At 39.7% G+C, this 12,709-nt stretch overlaps 1 protein-coding gene across 6 annotated transcripts in view; it reads left to right on the top strand.

The window, feature by feature from the left end:
• The window catches only part of ASCC1 (activating signal cointegrator 1 complex subunit 1), a 119,614-nt gene that overhangs the window by 51,459 nt on the left and 55,446 nt on the right, over positions 1-12,709 (top strand). For all 6 annotated transcript variants that reach the window (XM_083364819.1, XM_083364816.1, XM_083364817.1 and 3 more), the window contains exon 8: positions 11,650-11,774. In XM_083364819.1, the coding sequence (XP_083220945.1) occupies positions 11,650-11,774 (125 nt within the window). The remainder of the gene's footprint in view (positions 1-11,649; positions 11,775-12,709) is intronic.

Genomic DNA, 12,709 nt, shown 5'->3' with positions numbered 1-12,709 from the left:
ACTTTGTAATTACAATATGTTCAGCTAACTCACCCACTCTATTTTTGGCAATGTGAGAGCTAGATGTACTTTTGATTTTTGTTTCTCCTAAATACCCCGTTCCACAAAACAGAAGAGTCCAATTTTCTGCCATCGCCGATGTTATTGGAAAATTTCTCTGATCTTTATTAAAGAAGGGGAGAAAGATGATGAGGAACGTTGTGGTGCAATGATTCCCATCCAGCAGGCCTCTCATTATAATTTAATTTGCTTTTATTTCCTCGATTTTATGGCGTAATAAAGTATGGTTTTATTTGAGATATTTCATTAATTGCTGAGGTATCATACCACTTTTCATTAGGCAGGTCTAATTTCAACAATCTGTCTCCAGAAAACAAGAGATTGAAATTGAACAGCTAGAAATGAGCCATCAACAGGCTCACAAGGTCAACTCAATGCCATTAGTCTATTACATTAGCTCATCAAGAATTATCAAGCAAATGGTGACTAGAGGGGAAGAACATGTCTGAGCGAGTCCAAAAAAGTCAAGATGGAAATCTATAACTGGAAAAGTGTGAACTTTCCAGCAAATTATCTTCCTAATGGATTCTACACAGTTAATATAGAACATGGTGCATATACAGTAGTGGCCAAATTTGTGGAAACCTTTTGGGAAAAGTGTATTTTTGAGGTTTCATGGCTAATAACGCCACTTTTTTTTGAGTAGTACCATAAAGTTATATATCAATGGAAAGATAATTTAATCAAGAATGTAATGCAACAAAGTTTGTTCAATTATCTGTACTGTATTCTGTGAAAAGTTATAGCCAAATAACCAGAAAAAGGAAGCACAACTTGCTTAGGTTGATATCAGGTAGCTTTCCTTCATCTGATTGTAGCCAATGAGCATGAGTGTTTAGAGAGCCAATCAGGTGTCATCTTGTTTTGGCAATGATTCAATCAGATCACAGTAGGAATCAGTTATTGATGTCATGTATTGAAGCTGAGAGGAGGACGTTTGTCAGTATGTTATGTGATCGCTATCAAGTTGGTTGGGGTTTTTTGTGTTCCTTCAATTAGTCAGCTTGTAAAACGTAATAAAATTAAAGTAATGGTGCAAAGAGTTGACTGGTTGCCCAGAAAGCAATGTAAAATCGTATTATTAAGTGAACAAAACTGCAGTAAAGAAATTAGAAGAAAAATTGGTGGAAACTTAACCAAAGGTGGCATTTCTACTGTACACTTTTCCCAAAAGGTTCCCACAATTTTGGCTACTACTGTACTGTATATATATATATATGTATGTAATGGTCTTTTGTTTTATTGGGTAACATTATTAGATTTTAATTAATGTTCCCTAGCCATGCTGGACTTGAATAATGAATATTTTATAAAGAGAATTGCAAGGGTTTGCAATTCTGTTCCTGTTCTGGTTTACACTTTTAATTTGCAGTTATCCTTCATATAGATCACAAATCAGGTAGTCCTTATTTATTTATTTATTTATTTTATTACATTTATATACCGCCCTTTCCCGAAGGACTCAGGGCGGTTTACAGGGTGATTAAAAAACCAAGATACAAAAGTTAAAAACAAATTTAAAAAAATTATATTTGTCCCTGCATAAATAAAACCCCAATTAAAATAAGATTAATCCTCAGCCTGGGCCAGAGAGCTCGAAGAGCCAGGTCTTCAGGTCCCGGCGGAATGAACGGAGGTCGGGGGCAGTCCTCAGCTCCACTGGCAGCTGGTTCCAAAGGGCAGGCGCCCCCACTGAGAAGGCCCTATCCCTGGGTGTCGTCTGCCGGCAATCTCTCCTTGAGTTACAACAATTTGTTAGTAAGTGCTCCAAGTTACAATGGCACCGGAAAAACTGACTTATGACAATTTTTCACACTTGCGACCATTGCAGCACTTGATCAGCATTCTGATGCTTGGCAACTGACATGTATTTATGACAGTTGCAGTGTCCCGGGATCATGTGATCACCTTTGGGGACATTCGGATGAGCAAAGTCAATGGAGAAGCCAGATTCACTTAACATCCATGTTACTAATTAAAGGGCAGTGGTTCATTTAACAACCATGGCAAGAGAGGTCATAAAATGGGGCAAAACTCACTTAACAACTGTCGCACTTAGCCCGTAAGAACCCTCACTTCTTTGAATATTTGTGGATGGAGGTGGTAGCAGTGGAAATTACTTGCATGTTGCATCACACTTTACCTACAGTATTTTACAAACTTCCTGGTTCCTTAATGTGACTCTTAAATCAGTGAAGTCTTACTCAACTCAAGCTCAACTACTGGGACTTCATGAAGGCCTCTATGTTGTTTTCTTGTCAACAGTATGGAAATAGTTTGCCACATTATTTTGACATCCCAGTCTAGAGTTTCCTGATACATTCCCATAAAAGAATTAGCCAAGGCTTAGCTTTGCTGAAATCAATACAGTTTGACTTTAAAAAACAAACAGCTGACATCAGAATTGGCATCATCTTGAAAAACCTTTAAAATACAAAACCTACATATTTTGTCAAACTACATATAAAAATAAGGACTGATTATAAATCTTGGACCAAACAAGTTAATACTTTCCATAAACTAATTTGTGATTCCACTTCTTTGGCCAGGACTCCACTTAAGTCATATACTTTAAGTTGGGAGTGATGCTTGCATCTTGTCAGTTTCCTTTGTGCAGAACTTTAAGGAGGTGAATAATTTTAGACATGGGAAGTAGATGGCACCATCTGTACATAATAGTCAGTTCCTACTCTGGAGAGGGACGCAGTGACTCAGTGGGTTAGGACGCTGAGCTTGTCGATCAGAAGGTCGGCAGTTTGGCAGGTCGAATCCTGAGTGCCGCGTAACAGAGTGAGCGCCTGTTACTCGTCCCAGCTTCTGCCAACCTAGCAGTTCGAAAGCATGTAAAAATGCAAGTAGAAAAATAGGGACCACTACGGTGGGAAGGTAACAGCGTTCCGTGCGCCTTTGGCATCTAGTCATGCCGGCCACATGACCACGGAGACGTCCTCGGACAAGCGCTGGCTCTTTGGCTTTGAAATGGAGATGAGCACCGGCCCCTAGAGTCGGAAACGACTGCAGGGGAACCTTTACCTTTGCCTTTACTCTGGACAACCATAATATCAGGGCAAAAGTAAAATGGTGAGAAGAGTTACCAGAATTATATTTTATTGGGTTAGATTATAATAACAGAATCAAAAAACAAAAAGCTCCTTTTTATAGTTCAGTGAATTAGGGATACCTCTGTTTGATCTATCTCAAAGGTGCTTTTTCAAAAGGCAATTCGACTTCTTTGAGGAAGAAGAAGGAGAAAATGTTTTGCTTTTCATCCAAGAAGCTTCATCAGTTCTGATGGGGAAGGGATGGAAGGATACTTATCCTACAGGTACAGTACCTATCAAAATTTATCCTTACATCTCCCCACCATCACAACTGATGAAGCTTTGTGGATGAGAAGCAAAACGGGTTTTCTTCTTCTTCTTCTTCTTCTTCTTCTTCTTCTTCTTCTTCTTCTTCTTCTTCTTCTTCTTCTTCTTCTTCTTCTTCTTCCTCCTCCTCCTCCTCCTCCTCTCTTCTTCTTCTTCTTCTTCTTCTTCTTCTTCTTCTTCTTCTTCTTCTTCTTCTTCTTCTTTCTTCTTCTTCTTCTTCTTCTTCTTCTTCTTCTTCTTCTTCTTCTTCTTCTTCTTCTTCTTCTTCTTCTTCTTCTTCTTCTTCTTCTTCTTCGAAAACAACAATCCAGTTGCCTTTTGAAATAGCACATTTGAGACAACTATGACCTGGATGACTGAGAATCTCCATAGACATCTTGCTTGATCTGGTTCCCCAGAATTAATAGTATTTCAGGCCCTGTGACTCTAGGTAATATTCCTTGCACATTTCTGTCAAAGTCATCTCTGTTGCTCTCTACACTTGTCCAAACATTACTCATGACTGTTGGTTGGGATTTATTTTTGCTAGTACTCAGAAAATAAGCTTATTCAACTAAAGCTCTCAGTGCTCAAGGTGCTTCATTGTGGACTGCTTCTAACACAGACATTTCCAAAAAATAATGCATAGCTTGTGGCACTCTCAGTTTCATTTATCATTTATGGAGGTAATAATTGTTACACAGTGAGGACTCTTTGCGCTCCAGGTTGTGTCAAAGGCCAAGTCAGCAGACAGGTGTTATAATGCTGAGAGCAGAAGTCAATCATCATGAGAGAGATTGCGCTAAAGGCAGGCTGTATTAAGCATTCTACTCATTCTACCATATATATTCAGAGGAACAAATGTCTGTTGTCTTCCTCTAATGGAAACTTGTCTCAGGAAAATAAAGCACGTTAGGACCAGGAAGGATAATTTAAAACCTTACTGGCACATCCTTCCCTCCAAGGATTCTCCAATAAATCATACATGTGATAGGTTGCCAATGATCAGGTTTGAACCTTCTGACCATTTTTAATCAGTCCACCTGGAAAGTCTTTCTTTGCTTTCCTAGAGCCCAGTTTTGGGAAAACTAGTAAGAAAAACATTCTGGATATTTCCACTGTTGGATTCAGGAGACCAGTGGGAAGTCTGTCTGAAGATAGTGTAAATAGGTAGCTGGAACAGAATTTTGAGGAAACAGTGCAAGAGAATTTCTGGTATATTAGTCAACTAAGCCTTTTTGAACATGTATCAGTTGTTCCTGTGAAGAAGCAGACCCCACCCCCAACAAGAATTTGTATAAACAAACGAACTCCAGGAAAACAGACTTGGAAGGGACCTTGGAGGTCTTCTTCTTAAAAAAAACCTAATGTTGGAGCAGCCACAACTTCTGGAGGCAACTCACTCTGCTGATTAATTGTTCTCACTGTCAGGAAATTTGTCCTTAGTTCTAGGTTGCTTCTCCCCTTGATTAGTTTCCATCCATTGCTTCTTGTCCTGCGTGCAGGTGCTTTAGAAAATATAGTAAACTGTGGCGAAGATTGGGTTAAAAAGAAATCATTCCACTTTGGTGTAGATATTGGGTAGAAAATTCCACAGAGCATTAAGAAGAGTAGTGATAAATGTTTTACCTTGAATAGGGATTAGTACGGTTTTTCCCAGCGGGCAAAATCTTTATCCTACTTGCATTATTTATAACAATAATTTAGCAAGCCAATTTTTCCTTATCCATTTGTTTCAATCTTTAGTTTAGACTACTGCAACGCTCTCTACATGGGACTGCCCTTGAGGACCATTCGGAGGCTTCAGCTGGTGCAGAATGCGGCCGCGCAAGTTGTGATGGGGGTTTCCCAATACTCCCATGTAACACCTCTACTCCGCGAGCTGCATTGGCTCCCGGTTGCCCTCCGGGTGAGATTCAAGGTGCTGGTGATGACCTATAAAGCCCTAAATGGCTTGGGTCCGGGATATCTGAGGGAACACCTGCTGCCAGCATCAAGTTCCCTTCGTCCAGTGCGCTCCCACAGGGAGGGTCTGCTCAGGGTGCCACCGGTAAGAGATTGCCGGCGGATAACACCCAGGGGGAGAGCCTTCTCAGTGGGTGCGCCTGCCCTCTGGAACCAGCTGCCCGTGGAGCTCAGGACTGCCCCCGACCTCCGTTCATTCCACCGGGACCTGAAGACCTGGCTCTTCGAGCTCTCTGGCCCAGGCTGAGAATTTTAATTTTAATTTTAATTGGGGTTTCTACTTTTTTTTTCAGGGATTGATGTAATTTTTTAAATTGTTTTTAACTTTTGTATTTCTTGTTTTAAATACCCTGTAAACCGCCCTGAGTCCTTCGGGAAAGGGCGGTATATAAATCTAATAAAATAAATAAATAAATCTACAAAGCAAGACAGTTTTTCCTTATCCATTTATTTCAATCTTGTTTTGCATTAAGAGAATCCTTTTTAGTCTGGTAATCTGACCATACCATCTTTAAATTTCTTTTTTTTTTAGTAAACAACTATCCAAGGCAATAACAAAAACAACTTCCGGTTTAGTCGCCAACGGGACGACTGGAAGAAGCCGGCACTCCGGCTTTCCAGTCTGGTTTCTTTCACCTAGTGACCCATAAAGGGTCGGAAAGTTGCCCTGGAGGGGCAACAAAGAAGGAAGGACACTCCAGGAGCTCAGATCAGGTGGCAGCCAATCAGAGCGGACTGAAGAACCCCTCTGAAAAGGTGGGAGAAAGGCTGCTGGGAAGGGAAGGGAAGCACCGCAAAATAGCTGACTGTCAACTGTGTGCTGAGGCTGGGTGAGCCAGAACTTTCTTTCCTTCTCCTTGTGGATTATAAAACGTTGAGCCCCTGATGGGAAATAGCTGAAAAGCAAGACCCCCAGAAGGATTAACTTAAAAGCGGCGGGCAATTACAAAAGAGGAAAGTGTCTTTTTTAAGAATATCGGACATTGATAAATAAGCCAAGGAGGACATATAGTGGCGAAAGAAGAAACGACAGCGCAAATAAATAGGGAAAAAAGAAGAAGATGGAAATGGAAAAAATGTCTTCATAACAATGACCTTGAAGAGATACCTGCAAATAACAAAAGTGCCTTGTTGGGGGATTGCAAGGGAAAAAGACTTTCTATAGTTACTTTTGTTGACTTTGGCTAAATTCAAACAGATATTATTTTGGCTTTAGACTGTGAGCTGTAAAATGAGTCCATCAAACATTACTAGACTTATGAAGAAAACCTCTTCTGCACCCTCTGTAGGACAACCTAGTCCAACAACACAGGGATCTATTGAAGCAGTGTTGCAACGTGAGAAAATAAGCACTGCCCAAAGTGAAACACAGACCTCACTAAAACTGATTCACGAGATGATGCAAAGAAATCAAGAGATGATGCAAAGAAATCATGAAGAGACACAAAAATTCCACGAAGAGACACAAAGTAAACTTGAGAAAGTAAGTCAAGAAATTCTGGATATAAAGGCAAAATTTGAAGCCCAAAACCAAATGATAATTAAAAATGAACAAAGAATTCAGAAAGTGGAAGATAAATCAGTGGATATTGATAAAAAGATGAAAATGTTATTACAAGAAAATGAAAAATTAGATCAAGCAAATCAAGACCTAGAGGGAGCAATTAAGATCCTAGAAATGGAAAAAGCGGAACACTATTTGATATTTCAAAATATCCCTGAGGACAGAGGAGAAAACATAGCAGTGGTGATTATTGATATCCTGACAGAGGCTTTAAAGGCAGATAGAGGAGAAATTCAAATGGAGGTCGATGAAATATTTTGCATGAACTCAAGCTATACAAGAAGACACAAATTGCGAAGAGAAGTACATGTAAGGTTCATAAAAAAAACAACAAGAGATGAAGTGCTAAAGAAAATCAGAGATGAGACAATACGATATAAAAATGAAGAAATAGTGAAAGCAGATACCTAAGAGAGTAAGAGATACCCGAAGACACTATCATTTCTTAACTACAAAGCTGATTGCCAGAGGCATAAACTTCAGATGGCTGATGCCAGAAGGTATCTTAATAAATTGGAATAATACAAGACATTGATTGGATTCAGTCTGGAAAGCAGAAGAGTTTGAAGTAAGGAATAGAACAATTCTAGATGAAGGAGTGAAACAAAGACAAGGGGAAAGAAAGGAGCAGAAGCAAACAGAAGAGACGACTCAAGGAGCAACTGCACAAACAGGAGAATAGAAAGAGAAAGACAAACAAGAGGGCAGAGGTGAAGTACCTGCCAGAGAACAGAGGATTACTAGATCGACTAGACTAAATATAAATAATGAAAATGGAAATGGAGAAAGAAAATGGAATTTTTTTCAGTCAATATAAATGGACTAAACTCCCCATCAAAAAGAAATATTTTTTTTCAGGAAATTACAGAAATTGAACATAGACATTATTTGTCTGCAAGAAACACATATAAAAGAACAGCACCATAAATTACTGGAATATCCAAAAATTGAGAAACTTTTATTACACATCAGCACATCAGAAAAAAAGAGGGGTCGCTGTATACATTAAAGAGACAATAGATTCTAAATTGGTATATTCGGATAAAGAGGGAAGAATCCTAATGATAGAAATACATTTGCACCATAAGCAAACTCTGCCGGTGGCAATTTATGCACCAAACAACAATCAAGAAGAATTTTATAAAAACCTACACAGAAAAATAATAGAAATGGAGTACCAAAATATTTGTTTAGTAGGAGATTTTAACGCGATAGTAGACAGAAAAAAATGACTATAAAAGCAGTAAAACAGGAAAAACCAGAAGAAGAAGATTACCAGGGACATTCTTTGATATGGTAGAGGAAATTGGAATTCAGGATGTCTGGAGGGAAATCAACCCACAAAAACTACAATACACCCTGTCTCCAAGAGCGCTGCTTTCTTAAGAAGTGGGAAGAGGTGGGTGCTGACAGAAACAATGATAAGGTGGGCGAAAAACTTGGGTTATAACCAGTGCTTTTTTTATAAAAGAAAAAGGTGCCGGAACTCACACATGTCATACAACCCACCTTGCCTACCCTACAAGGTTCCATCCAAAAAAGGTGCCGGAACTCCGTTCTGAGCGTTCTATGAGAAAAAAATCCCTGGTTATAACATAGAACTAGAAAAATGGCAAAAGCTATGGGAGAGAAATTATAAATCGACAATGTCAACTTCGTACAAAGAAAATTTATACAAAATGTTTTATAGATGGCACTTGCCACCAGGAAGACTAGCAAAAATGTTTTAAAATATGTCAGATAGAGGCTGGAAATGCTGAAACATAATTCAGGCAATTCAGGCAATATTTGGTGGACATGTGGCAAAGCAAAGGCTTATTGGAAAAATATACATGCTTGGTTAGAAAAAATGTTGGGAGAACATGTTGAATTTAAAGCTGAACTTTTCTTATTAGGTTTAATGCCAGAAAAGATTAATAAACAAAGCATATATTTGATTCTACACGTCACAACAGCAGCAAGAATAACCTTCGCACAATATTGGATAAATGAAGGAGTACCACCAGAGGAAGAAATAATTTAAAAAAATATTGAAATGTGCAGAGATGGACAGATTAACTATGAGATTGAAAGATAAAGAAGAAACAGAATCTTACCAAATATGGGATTCATTCTACAAATGGTTAGAGGAAAGAACCAAGGATTAGGAATTGATTATGTATTAGCGCTTTTGAATCTAGACAGCACGCTGGTTGAAAAATTAACATATGTATGTAAGAAAAATAATAAAATCCTTAAAAAACACCAAAAAAGTTTAACAGCAGCAACTTTTGGGTTTTAGAAGATTAAAAAGGGTTGTTGTTTCTAAAGAGACAAGGAATTAGAGTTAATTTTTCTCTATCCTACTTGACAATAGTGGGATCTTTGTATTTTAATGTAACTATGCCACCTTTTTCTCCCTAAAAGATACTTTTTTAAAAATCCCATTTACCGGTATATCCTGCCCTTCTCTGAAGACTCAGGGCAGCTTACAATCTAAAGCACAAATCAATGTGCCTAGCAATAGCCTTCATATGCCTGCTTATTAGGGCTTTCGCCCCCCCCCCCAGCGGCATTATTACAAAGTCAGCTTATTGCCCCCAACAATCTGGGTCCTCATTTTACCTACCTCGGAAGGATGGAAGGCTGAGTCAACCTTGAGCCTGGTGGGATGCGAACCTGCGCTAATCGCAGGCAGCTGGTGTTACTTAAGGAGGCATTAGCCCACTGCTCCACCAAGGTTCATACTTTCCAATTTAAAAAAGAAAAAGAATGGGAAAAGGTGGAAAAAATTGTCGTGGATAGTGCCATGAAATGGATTTCCAAGAGGGTTTTGAAACAAGCTGTTAGCTTCCCACCAAAGTGGTACCTATTTATCTACTCACATTTGCATGCTTTCGAACTGTCAGTTTGGCAGGAGCTGGGGCGAGGACGGGAGCTCACCCTGTCTCATGGAGCTCGGGTCTCGAACCTGGGCTGCCAGCTTTCCAGTCGACAAGCCCAGTGTCTTAACTGCTGAGCTACTATGCTGCTCCGCGACGTCATGCTTGCCACGTGACCGCAGAAATGCCTTTGGACAGAGCTGGCTCAATGGCCTTGAAATGGAGAACCACCCCGTAGAGCTGACAATAACTAACAGAGTAGCATCTGCAGGGACTCCTTTTGAAGCAAGACCACATCATAAAGCCTAGTCAAGAGCCCCTTAATGCCCGTGTGGAGTTAATGTATCTAAATAAAATTTATCTGTTCTGCATGGTTTTGGTAACAGCAGCACTGTAAGATCAAAGTAGGAGAAGTTACCAAGTTGTTAAGGCTAAGCAAAGTATGAAGCGCTACCCAACTCCATATGTCATCAACCTTGTCTTGTTAGGGATGACTAATCTGAAACATCCCTGTAGATAAAAAAAGAAGTTGTTATTCAGAGGCCTTTTTCTTATGTCAGACAGGCGTTTTTATCAAGTTCTTGCTTTCCACAGAGTAAAATTGTATGTCAGACTATTTTTAGCGTCCTATCAAAGCGGTTTCCCCCTGCCCCAGCCTCCTCTTTCTTCGTGGAATGCAATTTTGTTCCATTTCTGTGAAGGATGTTGCTATCTCAGTTGCTCGCATTCTAAGCAGTTGAAATGTGTTTCTAGTCCTTTGGGTTTCTTCTAGTTTTTCTCCAGTGACAATCTTCCCCCAACGATATACAGATGGTCATCGGCTTACAACCACAGTTCAGCTCAACATTTCTGTGGCTAAGTGAGACAAAGGCTGAATTTTGATCATGTGACCGTGGGGATGCTGTAATGGTTGTACATGTGAAAAAATGGCTATAAGTCAATTTTTCCCCAGTGCTGTTGTAACTTTGAACAGTCGCTGAATGAACTGTAGTAAGTCGAGGACCACGTGTACTGCACTTGTAGTTTTGAGAACAACTGTTTGGTAACAATTGTTTTAATTGTTCACCAAAGAATTTGGATTTCTTCTCTCAACTATCTACTCCATGAATACAAGTAGTCCTTGACTCACAACAGTTCACAGTTACAACGGCACTGAAAAACGTCACTTATGACTGTTTTTCACAGTTGCGACCTTTGCAGCCTCCCCATCACCATGTGATCAAAATTCAGATGCTGGGCAACCAGTTCATATTTATGACCATTGCTGCATCCCAAGGTCATGTGATCCCCTTTTGCGACCTTCTGACAAGTGAAGCCAGATTCACTTAACAACCGTATTACTAACTTAAAAACTGCGGCTGTAGAGATGGAGGTCAAGGATATGAAGGGACCGTGTGCAGAAAACTGCCTACCTTAGCATCCTGTTATCTGCATGTCTATGAGCTCATTCCAATTAGCCTTGCCAAGGACTGCAAGGAATCAGATAGATAAGGAAGACTCTGCCCTGGCTTGGGATGTTCGGATGTTCTCCAAGATTGACTAGGGAATACACCAATCAACAATGATTTTGCTGTGCGTAATTTCCTGCTTGTTAAAACTGTATAAATACAATAAACTCTGAGTAGGCAGACAGACATATTTGGGACACCCTGTGTTGACTGGTCTCTGAATCCTGCATGCGGCAATTCGCTTAACAACTTGTGGCAAAAAGGTTGTGAAATGGGGCAAAACTCACTCAACAATGGAAATTTTGGGCCCAGTTGTGTTGGTATGTTGAGGACTACCTGTACAAGTACTAAAAATGCCTCACCTTGCCTTTTTTTTCTCTCTCCTTCCTTTTCTCTTCCTTTAGGCTTCAGCTCATAGCAGAGAGACTGGTGGATCAGTTTGTGACCTCTGGGCTGATGAGGAAAGAATGGGATAGAGTGAAGCTCCATGCCACCATTATGAACACGGTCTTTCGAAGTGATCCTAGTGGTGAGCCTCTATAAAGATCTTTTCAGAAATGTAACCGCAGCTTTGATCCCCACATTTGCTATGATGGTCTTTACTTTGCTATTGCTAATTTATCATTTTTTGTCAGGACCTTTAGGCTGGAGACAGTGATGGGATCCCTTCGTTAAGGTTGCACTCAACTGAAATAGGAATAAGAATCTTTCATTAAAGCGTTCAACGCACTTTTTTGAACAAGCTGGCCTGGCCTGGTGGGATGGGGTTGGGTTTTATAAATTGGTCTTAACTTTTAATCTGTACTAATTTATTACGGGCATTGCTGTTTAATTACTTTTTAATAATTTGTAATTTTTGTATCTTGTTTTTATTATGTATTGCCCTGTTCACCGCCCTGAGTCCTTCGGGAGAAGGGTGGTATACAAATTAAATTAATAATAATAATAATAATAATAATAATAATAATAATAATAATAATAATAATAATAATAATAATATCCAGCAGATGTTAGATTCCTGTCAGGGCCCACCTCAAACCCACATCTTAAGAAAGCAGAACTCTTGGAGAGAAGTTTTCCAGGCAGGAACTTTTACTAAGAAATAGGAGATAGCAGGCATAATAGACAGGATCTGAGGGATTCCCTCGCAGATGGATATTTTTAAAGTGTCCCCAAGCAAAACCCCAGCCCATAGTTCATTCGGTCAGTTCCAGATCAGCCAATCTCCAGGTGGTAAGTCCATCGTGGGAAAGGAAAGATAACATCAATCCGGTTCCGTTTGCAGCATGATCATTTCCACAGCTCCTCACGCCTTCTTCGGAGAAACAAACCAGATCCCGGAGGGTTGTATCTCTTCCCCCACCCCTTTTTCTAGTTGCCCAGTAAGGGAGGGAAGTTCAGAGAGAATGCATAGCATAGAAAGCAATTTGTCACATTGTAATGGATAGCAGACAGGCGGATAAA

This window comes from Vipera ursinii (genome assembly GCF_947247035.1).
Source record: "Vipera ursinii genome assembly, chromosome: 5".
Lineage (NCBI taxonomy): Eukaryota > Metazoa > Chordata > Lepidosauria > Squamata > Viperidae > Vipera > Vipera ursinii.
This window is presented reverse-complemented; position numbering and strand designations above follow the sequence as displayed.